Below are 11,091 nucleotides of genomic sequence, written 5' to 3'. Positions count from 1 at the left end.
AATTTTATAGCCCGATACAAATTAATAACAGAATGAGCTTTTTCTTTTATAAATGGTTAGGTATTTAATCAATTAAATCATTAACTATTCAATGTACAACATTTATGTGAGATGAAGAACGTCTACTAGCATAATTGTACTTATAGAGAAAACCAATATAATGGGGGGAAAAAATCCTAGAATAATAGCAACATAAAAACATCTTTAACAAATTGCATACTATAAGAGTAGTAAGTTTAAGTGATTGTATTTGAAATGACACGGGTATGCATTCCCAAATACAAGCACCATGTGATATGATAACTTAAACTGTCTTCCTTGAGTTTCCTTGAGCGATTTTTATGACCCAAAGTTTGTATACATCTACAAAGAAATATATATTCCTCAGACCCAGCTGAAACCAAATGTTATTGGGAAGATGAAATATTTTCATTACCGACTTATAAGTTGTTCAGTAAATCAATTTAATTTATTATTATTATTACTCATTAATAAATTTAACATAAATAAGGATTTTTTTTTTTTTTCCATTTCAAGTAGTTGTGTAGAGTGTACCATCATTGTATTTATTATTATTATTTTTTACTTATAGATTTCTCCCCTATAGTGTGGGTGCAATTTCCATTTCATTGTAGTTAGTATTTAATTTGAGACTTAGATTTAATTAGAACTTGACTGCTTAAATTTGTTGCATAACTTGCAGTTGTAGACATACATATATTTGGTTCAGTATACTTTCGAAATAATAAACCCCGGGTTTGAATTTTCTTTTCTTACTTCTTCTCCAGCATTTTCTTCTATTGATATGGAGTTTTGTTACACCCTAGCATTTGGCTAAGTTCTAGATGAGGAGAATATGGGTAAATCAGTGAGAACACTTTTTTGGTTTATATTGAGTTTTTTTTTTAAAGCAAAAAGGGAATCACCCCCACAAAAATGGAGGGATTCCCTCAATGGGACTAACACTTACAAATGTCAATCAGGGATTTTGCTGAAGCTCGATCCCAACAAAAGAATGGAGGTGTTCGACCCCCTTAAATGCTAGATTATGAGCTACAATATTTAAGGATCTACTGATATATAAAGTTTTACAATCATCCAACTTTGAAGAAATAAAATAAATATCCTGAGCAACTGAGGTCGCTCCCCATGATAGCAGTCTTGATCGCTTTTCCTACAACAACAAGTTCATACAATCCGTCAAGATCATCAGTTTCTTGACCTTCATTTTCCTAGCTGGCTCTATTCCTTTGAAGAAGCATCTACCTCTTCTGGATCTCTAGTTGAAGTCCTGTCGTATCCTGCACCAATGCAAATGCCATTATCAGCTTACACTGAGCTTAATTATTTAGTAGTTACTGCTGTATTGCTTATCATTAGCAACTATTGTAGTGTGGACTCAAGAGTTTCCTAAATGTTTTCCATAATTCTTTATTGCTTATCATTTTTCTTATTGTTTGAAGTCTAGAATGAAATCTGGCAAATAATTGGCGCTGGAACTTTGATCAATTAATTAAGTTTGGAAGTAAAATTTTTTATACATAATACTAAAATGAAAAAAATTATATAAAAAGGTCCCCCGGGTCCAAAAATCTAGTTACAAGTAATAGACAACGACACCGAAAAATAACAGAAACAAAAATTGACTGACCAAAACAAAAGGAAAAAATTGACTGACCCAAAACAAAAAATTTACATATCGTCCCGTGCTATACTGCTATATCGTTAAATGTTGGCGTCATTTCAATCTTCAGATTAAAAGGTTCGACGGTAGCGGCAAACTTTCCTAAGTTTGAAGCAGCAGATCTCCTCACAACAGGCATATCATCTTGACACAACTGCCTGTATAACAGCCTCAATTCTGTCTTAAAATCCTCAGGGGCGCCTGGATAAGCAATGTGAAACAGGCCACATGCAGAAACTAGATCTGTAAACCATTCCCCAGTAGCCAATCTCTTTACAAGAGGAAGAAACCAATCAAGCATGTCAGAGTCCTTCATCTGTGCACCGATTCTACATAACGACTCCACAGCTTTCTCCCTAATAGAAGGCTCCTCTAGTTTGCATAGAGTCTCTAAAGGTGGAAGCAAAACATGTGCATAGTCCAATCCCTCAACAATTGGAACAAAAGTCTCCAACAATTCCACCATTTGAAGAATCTCTTCATCGTCGACTCTCTCGTTGTTCTCCTTAATTCTCTTTTCTAATTCTAGTAGTGGAATCAACTCTTCCCTAATTCTCACCTCACCATGGTCACCAACAAGTGCTGAAAGCCGGTGAATTGAGTCAATCTTATGCTCTTGGATCTTTGCTAATCTACACGTCTCCCCCACCTTGCGCTGTAATTGTGACGAAATAATCCAATCTGGAACCTTATAGGGTGGTTGTTCTTGTGCCTTTGGCAGTGGCTGTGCGTCAGAGATGTACTCAAGTTCAGTTGAGTTCATGAACTCATCTGTTTCTCTTTTTTTCACCTCTGTTTTCAAGATCATATGCTCCCCTTGATCATCCACTGCTTCGAGAGTGATAATGTAGTCATAATCATCATCACCCCTCCATGTTCCAGCAAATTTCACAATATCAACAAACTCCAACCTTGTGCCCATTTTGCTATTGTGGGCTGCCACAGCAAACTCAGCCATAATTTTCTCATCACGATCGACCAGCCTAGGCTTAGGTAGTGGAGCTATCTCCTTACTTATTGGCTCTTGAACCTCAGTGAGGAAAATAAGTCCAGTCGATTCCATGAAGTCATCGCATTGGTGTTCGTTACCTTCGTTTTGAATATCATATGCTTCACTTCATCGCGCACCACGAGAGTGAGACCATACGTATGATAATTATCACCTCGTATAGATTTCTTGAATTGGTTGACGTACAACATACTCCAACTCCAACTTTGTCTGCCTTTTAAGATTGTGATGTTCCACAGCAAACTCCGCAATTTTTTGAACTTCAGGACTTTTTCTTTCACTTGGGGCCAGTGCAGGTACGGCAAGTCCGTTACTGCAGTTGCGAAAATCTTATGACTCTCATTATCATTCGCTTCGATAATGAGATAGTAAACCAATGGCAGCTCATGTTCTGCCTTGACAACTCGAACAAACTTTAGGTTCGTGTTGTTTTTTCGATTGTGATCTTGGACAGCATACTTGGCCGCTTTTGTACGTAATACTTGAACACTCCATACCCTTTAACAGGTTGTATATAATATTATAACTCCATCGCCATTGTATACAAAGAAACATACATGCAGGCTTCATTATATAAAGATGAAAAAAAAAACCCGACACTTCTAGAAAGTTGTCAGAAAGGCGACATTACCGATATATATTAATATCGCACCGAGATTTCAGGCATCGATATTCCTTACCGATATTTTGATCTTGTCATCCAACCTTAAAAACAGTGAAGCTAAAAAAACCTTAAACAAAAAAAATGGCTTCTTACTCACATTCCTTAACAACAACAACACTTCAAACTATAAAAAAACTAGCAACCCCTTCATTTGTAAATTTACCAAAAAGCCATACTTGTTTACATTCCACTTCACTTGGTTTTGTAGTTAGAGCAGTTTCAGTATCCTCTTCATCATCAGTAGCACATGCCCAAGAAGAGAAAAAGAAGCAATGGAAAGCTACTATTGATTTTAAGTGGATAAGGGAGAATAAAGAGGAGGTTTTTACTAATATAAAGAATAGGAATGCTGATGTTGATTTGGAACTTGTTTTGGAGCTTTGTGATAAGTTGTTGTGTCTTCAGAAGGTTAGGGGCTCTTTCTTTTTTGTTCGTAAATGATTTCGACTTACTACAATGTTATTAGCTGTGTAAAATAATTGAGGATTCCTCGGAGGAAGTTTTTTCAGTAGGAAGTTGAACGGCTTCGTGGAGAAAGAAATGTGGTTGCGAATAAGATGAAAGGAAAATTGGGACCATCTGAATGCCAGAAATATATTGAACAAGGTAGTGTTTTTAATTCTTTTTGGTAATATTTTCTTTCTACTGTTAAAGATGAATGTGCTTGAAATTATTCTTTATGCAGGTAAAAACTTGAAAGAAGTACTAGCAACTTTGGAAGAAGACCTTGTTCAACTTACTGACAAGCTTCAGCAGGAAGCGCAGTGTATACCAAATTTGACTCATCCAGATGTTCCAATAGGAGGAGAGGATTGTTCAGCACTCAGAAAAATGGTCATGAGTATTTTATGTTATCTGCCTCTGCTCTTGATGTGATTAGCCCTGATTGTATACCTTTTAAAACCTCCTCTCGACTGTGTAGGTCGGTAGCCCACGTGAGTTTAGCTTTCCTCTCAAGGATCATCTCCAACTTGGGAAAGAACTAGACCTCTTTGATTTCGATGCAGCTTCTGAGGTATTCTTTTTTCTCCTTTTCATGTTATCAGTTAATTTCAATTTCATTTTTGCAGCTTTTAAATCTTTAGAGTTCTTGAATATATATGATGTGGACTATGCTGTGGGAAGTTAAGCACTTGATAAGGCAACTCTTGACTGATGCGCTTCAGTAAGTTTATACTAGAAAACAGTACGTGGGGCATTAAATCGAAGCAGGATTATTTAAGCCAACTCAAACATTTTTTCAATCATTTTATAGTATTTCAGTATCAGCTCTTCTTGAATCGATGAAAAGAAAAAGGTATTAATACTTATTGAAGTTCAGATTGGCTCATTTCTAGGCAGTCTGTTACTTCGAGTAAGGGATTTGGTAACTAGAAGTTGACTGGTAATGTATCAGTAGAACAATCAATCACATAATTTTTGTACAATTCACCTTGTATGTTTGCGTCTTGGCATGCTTGTTACCTCTAGAGAGTTGGCTGTTTGGCACTTTTGTCGCATCTAGTCATTAAGCAGTGTGAAAACGCCCAGTTACCTGCCAAGAAGGATAAGGTTCACACAGTTAAGCTGTATGCCTCCCGGGCTAGCATTGTTCATCTTTTTGTTCTCAATGGCATCATGGAACTGAAACTTTCTTCCTGCGATTTCCTTGCGGGTTTTGGGAACTGTCTGTAGCAATTGTTTTGCGTGGTTGTTCAGTTTTGAGAGTCGCTTTATGCCAATGCTAGGAAATTACACCAATTTTAAGCGGCTCGAAACATCAAAATTGTCCCTCCGACTGGAATTTAGCTTCTACATGAACAGAAATGAAAACACATAAGAGTTATGTGGGGATATCGTCCCTCTGGATCTTTCCGTGTGACACGAGGTTTGAGATACGGGTTTGAACACACTGTAGTCTCCTCAAGATTATGTGGAGGTGGACAACTGAGTGTTGGGTTCTAAGTTCGATCCTCTCATGGTTCCTTACAAGAAGTTTTGGAAGAGTTCTTTACCTATGAGAACTGCCCCTGGGCTGTGGTTCAACGGATTACTTCAAGAGAGATATACCCTGTAGATTACTTCAAGTGATATGCATGTTCTAATGGATCGATCTTGTGCAAGAGGGAAGGGGAGGACATGAACCATATGTTTCTTGAATGTTTGTTAAAGGTAGAGCTATGGGGAAAATGTTGGGTTTCGTCTCTCAGTAGGTAGTTAAGCCTAATTTAGTACATGGTGTTTATGAGGCGTTCTTATACAGCTACTCAGCTGGGAGTTGGGTGTTTGAGGCTTCTTTCGTTGCTTCTTCTCAGATGCTGGAAGGAGAGGAATGATAGGATTCTGTGTTCTGCAGAGTGCGATAGACAGATATCATCATCTTATTAGGAGTGTGGGTCTTGGGGAAATGGTTATAGTGACTATATCTATGGGGATTTGGTTTTAGTTGTGATGCGTGGATCATGGATCTTGTAGCCCATTGGCATTTGTCTACATTTTGTGGCATATCTCATGATTCCCTTTCTTAGAACCTTGTTAAATGGATTTCCCTTTCATATGAAGAATGATGCTGTGATCATTATTTTCGTTGGAAAAAAAAAAGGTTTCTCTTTGAATAATGTCTAGATTTAGGACTTTGAGGACTTGGAGAGGTCTCCATACTAACAATTAAAGGAAACACACTATTGGTTTATCATGTTGGACCTCAAAAAATTTAGCGTGGTGTTGGTCATACACGTCAGAAGTAAGAAAGATGATGAAGGCGGAAGATGAATAGAGAGGAAGATGTATGCATCGGATCACCCTATTGGAAATCAGGTGGAAATGTCACAACCAAAGGGATGTATTAGCTTTTTGAGAACCTTGATAGCAGTGACATTATCTTCTGCGGTATTTGTTCCTTTATGCGCATCATCCGTTCGTACTGTTAGTTTAGGTTTGTTCAAGTTCAGAAAGCCTCGAATATTTTGGTCGGGTGAGTAATCCCATGTGCAAAGTTATTCAAAGATACAGCTCAAAGAGACATGATGACAGAACCACATCTCCATAGTTTTTTTCTTATGGTGTGGAACACTGGTGCTTCCTAGTTCAGTTGGTCAGGGTTAGAGAGAGAGAGGGTGATTTTTTGCATCTGCTATTGCAATGACAACCTGGATTTTTTTATAGCAATGATTTATTTTGAAATGATGATGATACAATAAAGCTAATCATGTACATCACTTAACTAAAAGTACATCTGGGTTAGTATGAAATATAGAAAAAGTAATTACTTTTATACTCTGTTGTAATCCACACTGAATAGTTAGCCATCCTTCTCCAAGTTTGATTTGTAAATTAGTCCCAGTTTGTTTCAATGGAGTTGCTTCGATTGTAGGTTTCAACAGTGCTGATATTAAGTCTTGTGCTTCGCTTGTTTATCAGGTAAGTGGTTCAAAATTCTACTACCTAAAAAATGAAGCTGTTTTACTGGAGATGGGCCTTACAAACTGGGCCATTTCAGAAGTTATGAAGAAAGGTTTCACACCTCTAATAACTCCAGAGATTGTGCGATCATCTGTTGTCGAAAAATGTGGGTTTCAACCTCGTGGAACAAATACTCAGGTGTGTATTTTCTCCTATTGTTTCTAATTTCTTGAAAACTTAGATGTTTGCAACATTTCAATATTATTTATATTACACTTTCCATGGGCTTTGCCGTATAGTATGAGTTTCTGACTAGATCACTTAGGTGCACAATTTCTTTCAAGTGTATGAAAGGCTTATCCATACTTTGTACCTCTTCCCTATCAGTAATTATCTTGTCTCTTTGCATTGTATGTTCATGTTGGACCATGTTTACTTTGGCATTATATGAAAATGCTGATTTATGCCAATGTTTTCCTACCCCATGGACAACCTATAGTTGATAATATGGAACTAAAGGGAGTTTCCTGAGAAGAATATGCCTTTTTTTCCTGCCCCCTTTTCCTTCCAAAGGGACATGTGCTTCCGAAATTTTGTTATATTACTCTGGTATGGACATGTGGTTCTGAGTATATAATCACATAGAATGTGCTACAATAGTCAAGGCAGATACTGTATGTTATCAGCACAACAAATTCATTTTTGAGTCCAACATCATTAACCCTGATTAAGGTGGTGTCCAGTTCAGTTCTTAAAACCATGCTCTCTCAGCTATTTTTTTTTTCTAGTTTAGTATACTAAATTTCTTGTGGAAATGAATTTTTGTAATTTTGTTTCTCCAAATATAAAAGTTACTAGTCGTTTCTGACAGGTGTACTCCATTGACGGCAGTGATCAATGCCTTATTGGAACTGCAGAAATTCCTGTGGGTGGAATTCATATGGATTCTATTCTTCCTGATTCAGCACTACCCTTGAAATATGTTGCCTATTCCCACTGCTTCCGCACGGAGGCCGGTGCTGCAGGCACGGCAACAAAGTAAGCAACCTTGTGAGGGTAATCATAGGTTTCTTCTTTATGACTTCTGTGCATTTCCTTTTTTGTTTTCTGAACTAGTTATTACAGTCTTACAAGTTTTAAATTGGTAAGATTCTGTGTTCTATTGATGATCTTACATTTTTTGGTGGAATAAATAAAGTGAAGACTTTAAAAAGAGTGAGTTACACTGTTATAAACCACTAACACGCTTGATGTATACTTGCACAAGTCATTGAATGCTTGAATCTTAATTGTTTCTTTTCTGGATCGCCACCTGTATTGTCATGTAGCTGAACAAGTGAACAGTCAGTCAGCTGGATGCTCGTAACTGTTTGTTCTTTTGAAATTTTGTCTACCATCAGTGCTTCTTATTTACTGAAAGAGTGGCATTTTTATTCTCTTTCTGTCAGAGGGAGTGAATCTATAGTTCAAACAGTCGTACTTCAATAGTATTTGTTCTGTGGTATTAGATGGTATATTTTCTTATTGATCCAACACCTACATTTAGTTGGAACTCTGGAGTATGATGGTGCACAACAAGAGAGTTCTGCAAGCCTACCTGAAAATACCCTTGTCAAAGAAAAAGAGTTTGCCGTAAATGTTATGTTGTTAGACAATCATGTGGTCTTGGGTTTGGTCTTTGGTGTGTCCACACTGTTAGGGATCTTAAACTTGAAGATTTATTGACACGATGGGAATCTATTGCCTTGCCACCATTAAATCACTTGTAACTTTATACTTGGTTATGTAGTGTGAATCACCACTCACGCTGCAGTTATCTGTTTATATATAGTAAATAGTGTTTTATCGATCAAACAAAATATAGATATTTAGTATCAGCTGCTTTTAGGTAGCAATATGAGGAAGAAGTGCATTACGATGGACTTTGTTGAGATTTTTATTATAGTTTCAGATGGGACATTTAAATCCCTGCATAACAGTATACAACTTCCCAGACCTTGCCAATTGGTTTTGAGTTGGATGCTCCATAATGTAATATGGTGTCAGGGCAGGCTATTGAATTTGGCCCAAAGGGCCCCTTTACTCCATGTCACCAAAGTATGTTAATCTACGTGCTAGCTTAAGTAACGTCACACGTGAGGGGACGTGTTGAGATGTTTTGTATAGTCCCACATGGGACATTTAATGCCTTGTGTAGCAGTATATAAGTTTATGGGCCTCTCCACTCATTGCCAATTGATTTTGAGTTGGATGCTCCAAACGTTTGTAATACACACCAGGGTTATTATTTTATGTTGTTATCATTATAATTTTATGTTGATTTTGGTGTTTCTGTTGGTGCACTTTTCCTTCTTCCCTTCTTTTAAATGGGGTCCTTGGTAAGGTTAGACCTAGGAAAAAAGAAGCAGTTTCCACAAAACATTGTTACATAGGGTAACTCTCTGAACAAGTTGCAGCCAACTGGCCCCTCTAGGCCTCCATTATGGAATAGTTTAACTGGAAAAATAGAACCTCAAGATAGAACATTTATTGAGATTGAAATATCCAACATGATTTGAAGTACTAGATACGTATATCCTTCCTACAGGTATGGGCCAACTACAGGTAAAGTTGGTTACCTGGGTTGGGTATTGATGTAATAGCTCTGCTGTTATCAATATAATTAATTGTTACTTACGAAAAAAAAAAGGAATATGTATATCCTTCCTAACTATGTGGTATTAGTGAGGACACTCCCCATTATTCTGATAATATATACTGCTAGCTGCTCTAATTGGACCAAGATCTGAAACTTACAGTGGTCAACAATCTCACAATCAGTTACGGATAGACCTACTTCTGTATCTAGACTAGTAAGTTGAGGTACCTTTTGCTTTAGGATAAGACCAATGAATAATCACGGGCTATGTGATTTGGCATCTGAAGTCATGCTGGTATGCGACAGCATTCTATATTTTCTGAAAAGTTATATTATGCTCTCTAATCTATCTATGCACCTATAGCTAACATTTTGAATTGCTTATCAAGTCTTTAACTACAGCAGTAGTTCCCCCTATCCGGATGATGCCAATAAATGCACTGAGAAACCCAGGTCCATTGGGGAAGTGGGTTATCTTTTTGTCTGTGTCCCACAAGGGGCAGAATAGCAGATTTCTATTCCCTAGTGACTAGTATAGAGGATCTTAATTCTTTCTTGTTTGATATGAAGATAAATTATGGATATGATCATATGACTAAACTGATGAACTCTTACTATACCAGGGGTCTTTATCGAGTTCACCAGTTCAGCAAGGTGGAAATGTTTATATTGTGTCGACCAGAGGACAGTACCACCTACCATGAGGAACTGATTCAGATTGAAGAAGATCTGTTCTCTTCACTTGGACTACATTTCAAGTGTGGAGTTTCACATTCCCTATAGTTTTTTTTTTTCACTTTTAATCATCGTTTTCTTGGTATAAAGACTCTTCTTTACTTGCAGGACTTTAGATATGGCGTCAGGAGATTTGGGTGCACCTGCTTACAGGAAGTATGATGTTGAGGCGTGGATGCCAGGCCTTGGACGATATGGGGAGGTATGTTCATGAGATATTTAATTGAGCATGTACTACTTGGCCAGGTGGCTCATGTGCATATCTTAGAGTTAACCATGTTAATGACCAGATTGATAAACACAGTTAATTTTAAACATCTAACCCAACATTTAATTTTAAACGTTAGAAGTGTTTAAAAAATGTCAAATTGGCTACTCTTGCATGTATAAATGATTGTTGCCAGAACTCCTTCATAACAGATATCAAGTGCATCCAACTGTACAGACTATCAAAGCAGGCGTTTGGGTATCCGGTTTCGCCCTTCTTCTGAACAGTCCTCCAATCCTAAGAAGGGAAAGGCTAATTTTGGTCCAACACAGTTTGTGCATACACTTAATGCCACTGCTTGTGCAGTCCCAAGGATGATAGTGTGTTTGCTGGAGAATTTCCAACAAGAAGATGGTTCTGTTGTCATTCCGGAGCCATTGAGACCTTTCATGGGTGGTCTTGACCGTATAAGCCCAAAACGTAAATGAATATTAGGCTCACATCTATTTCCAGTTTTTGGAGTGTAGCCACAAAATGTGTGATGAGGTGATGAGTTTAGATCCCACCAAAAATTTAGGGAAGAACGAAAGTGTAAAATTTTGGTGTTATATTTGTTGTCATTTTTTATTAGGTCATTTCCTATACTTTAACATTAGATATATGTTTCTTCAAATCGATTTTCTGAAAAATGAACTACTACTTAGCTTGAATTGACACAGACAGTCTTCCAAAATTCTGTTATGTTTTAATGTAATATATCATAGACGTAATG

General features: G+C 37.2%; 1 protein-coding gene across 4 annotated transcripts; it reads left to right on the top strand.

The window, feature by feature from the left end:
- Positions 1 to 3,412: 3,412 nt before the first annotated feature.
- Positions 3,413 to 11,035, top strand: SRS (Seryl-tRNA synthetase). Of its 4 annotated transcripts, none has more exons than XM_086601941.1 (9): positions 3,413 to 3,765; positions 3,870 to 3,963; positions 4,043 to 4,191; positions 4,280 to 4,372; positions 6,757 to 6,936; positions 7,610 to 7,776; positions 10,000 to 10,134; positions 10,220 to 10,313; positions 10,516 to 10,755. In XM_086601941.1, exons 1-9 carry the CDS (start codon positions 3,439 to 3,441, stop codon positions 10,600 to 10,602), a joined length of 1,326 nt encoding a protein of 441 aa, XP_086458067.1. In that variant the 5' UTR covers positions 3,413 to 3,438; the 3' UTR covers positions 10,603 to 10,755. The 4 variants fall into 4 exon arrangements, with proteins under 4 accessions (XP_086458067.1, XP_086458059.1, XP_086458080.1 ...); XM_086601933.1 differs by having other exon boundaries at positions 3,414 to 3,765; positions 10,532 to 11,035; XM_086601954.1 differs by having other exon boundaries at positions 3,626 to 3,765; positions 3,867 to 3,963; positions 10,532 to 11,035.
- The last annotated feature ends 56 nt before the right edge of the window (positions 11,036 to 11,091 follow it).

This window comes from Coptis chinensis, chromosome 1 (assembly GCF_015680905.1).
Source record: "Coptis chinensis isolate HL-2020 chromosome 1, ASM1568090v1, whole genome shotgun sequence".
In the NCBI taxonomy this organism is placed as follows: domain Eukaryota; kingdom Viridiplantae; phylum Streptophyta; class Magnoliopsida; order Ranunculales; family Ranunculaceae; genus Coptis; species Coptis chinensis.
The sequence above is the reverse complement of the archived record's forward strand: the minus strand, read 5'-3'. Positions and strand labels throughout refer to the sequence as shown.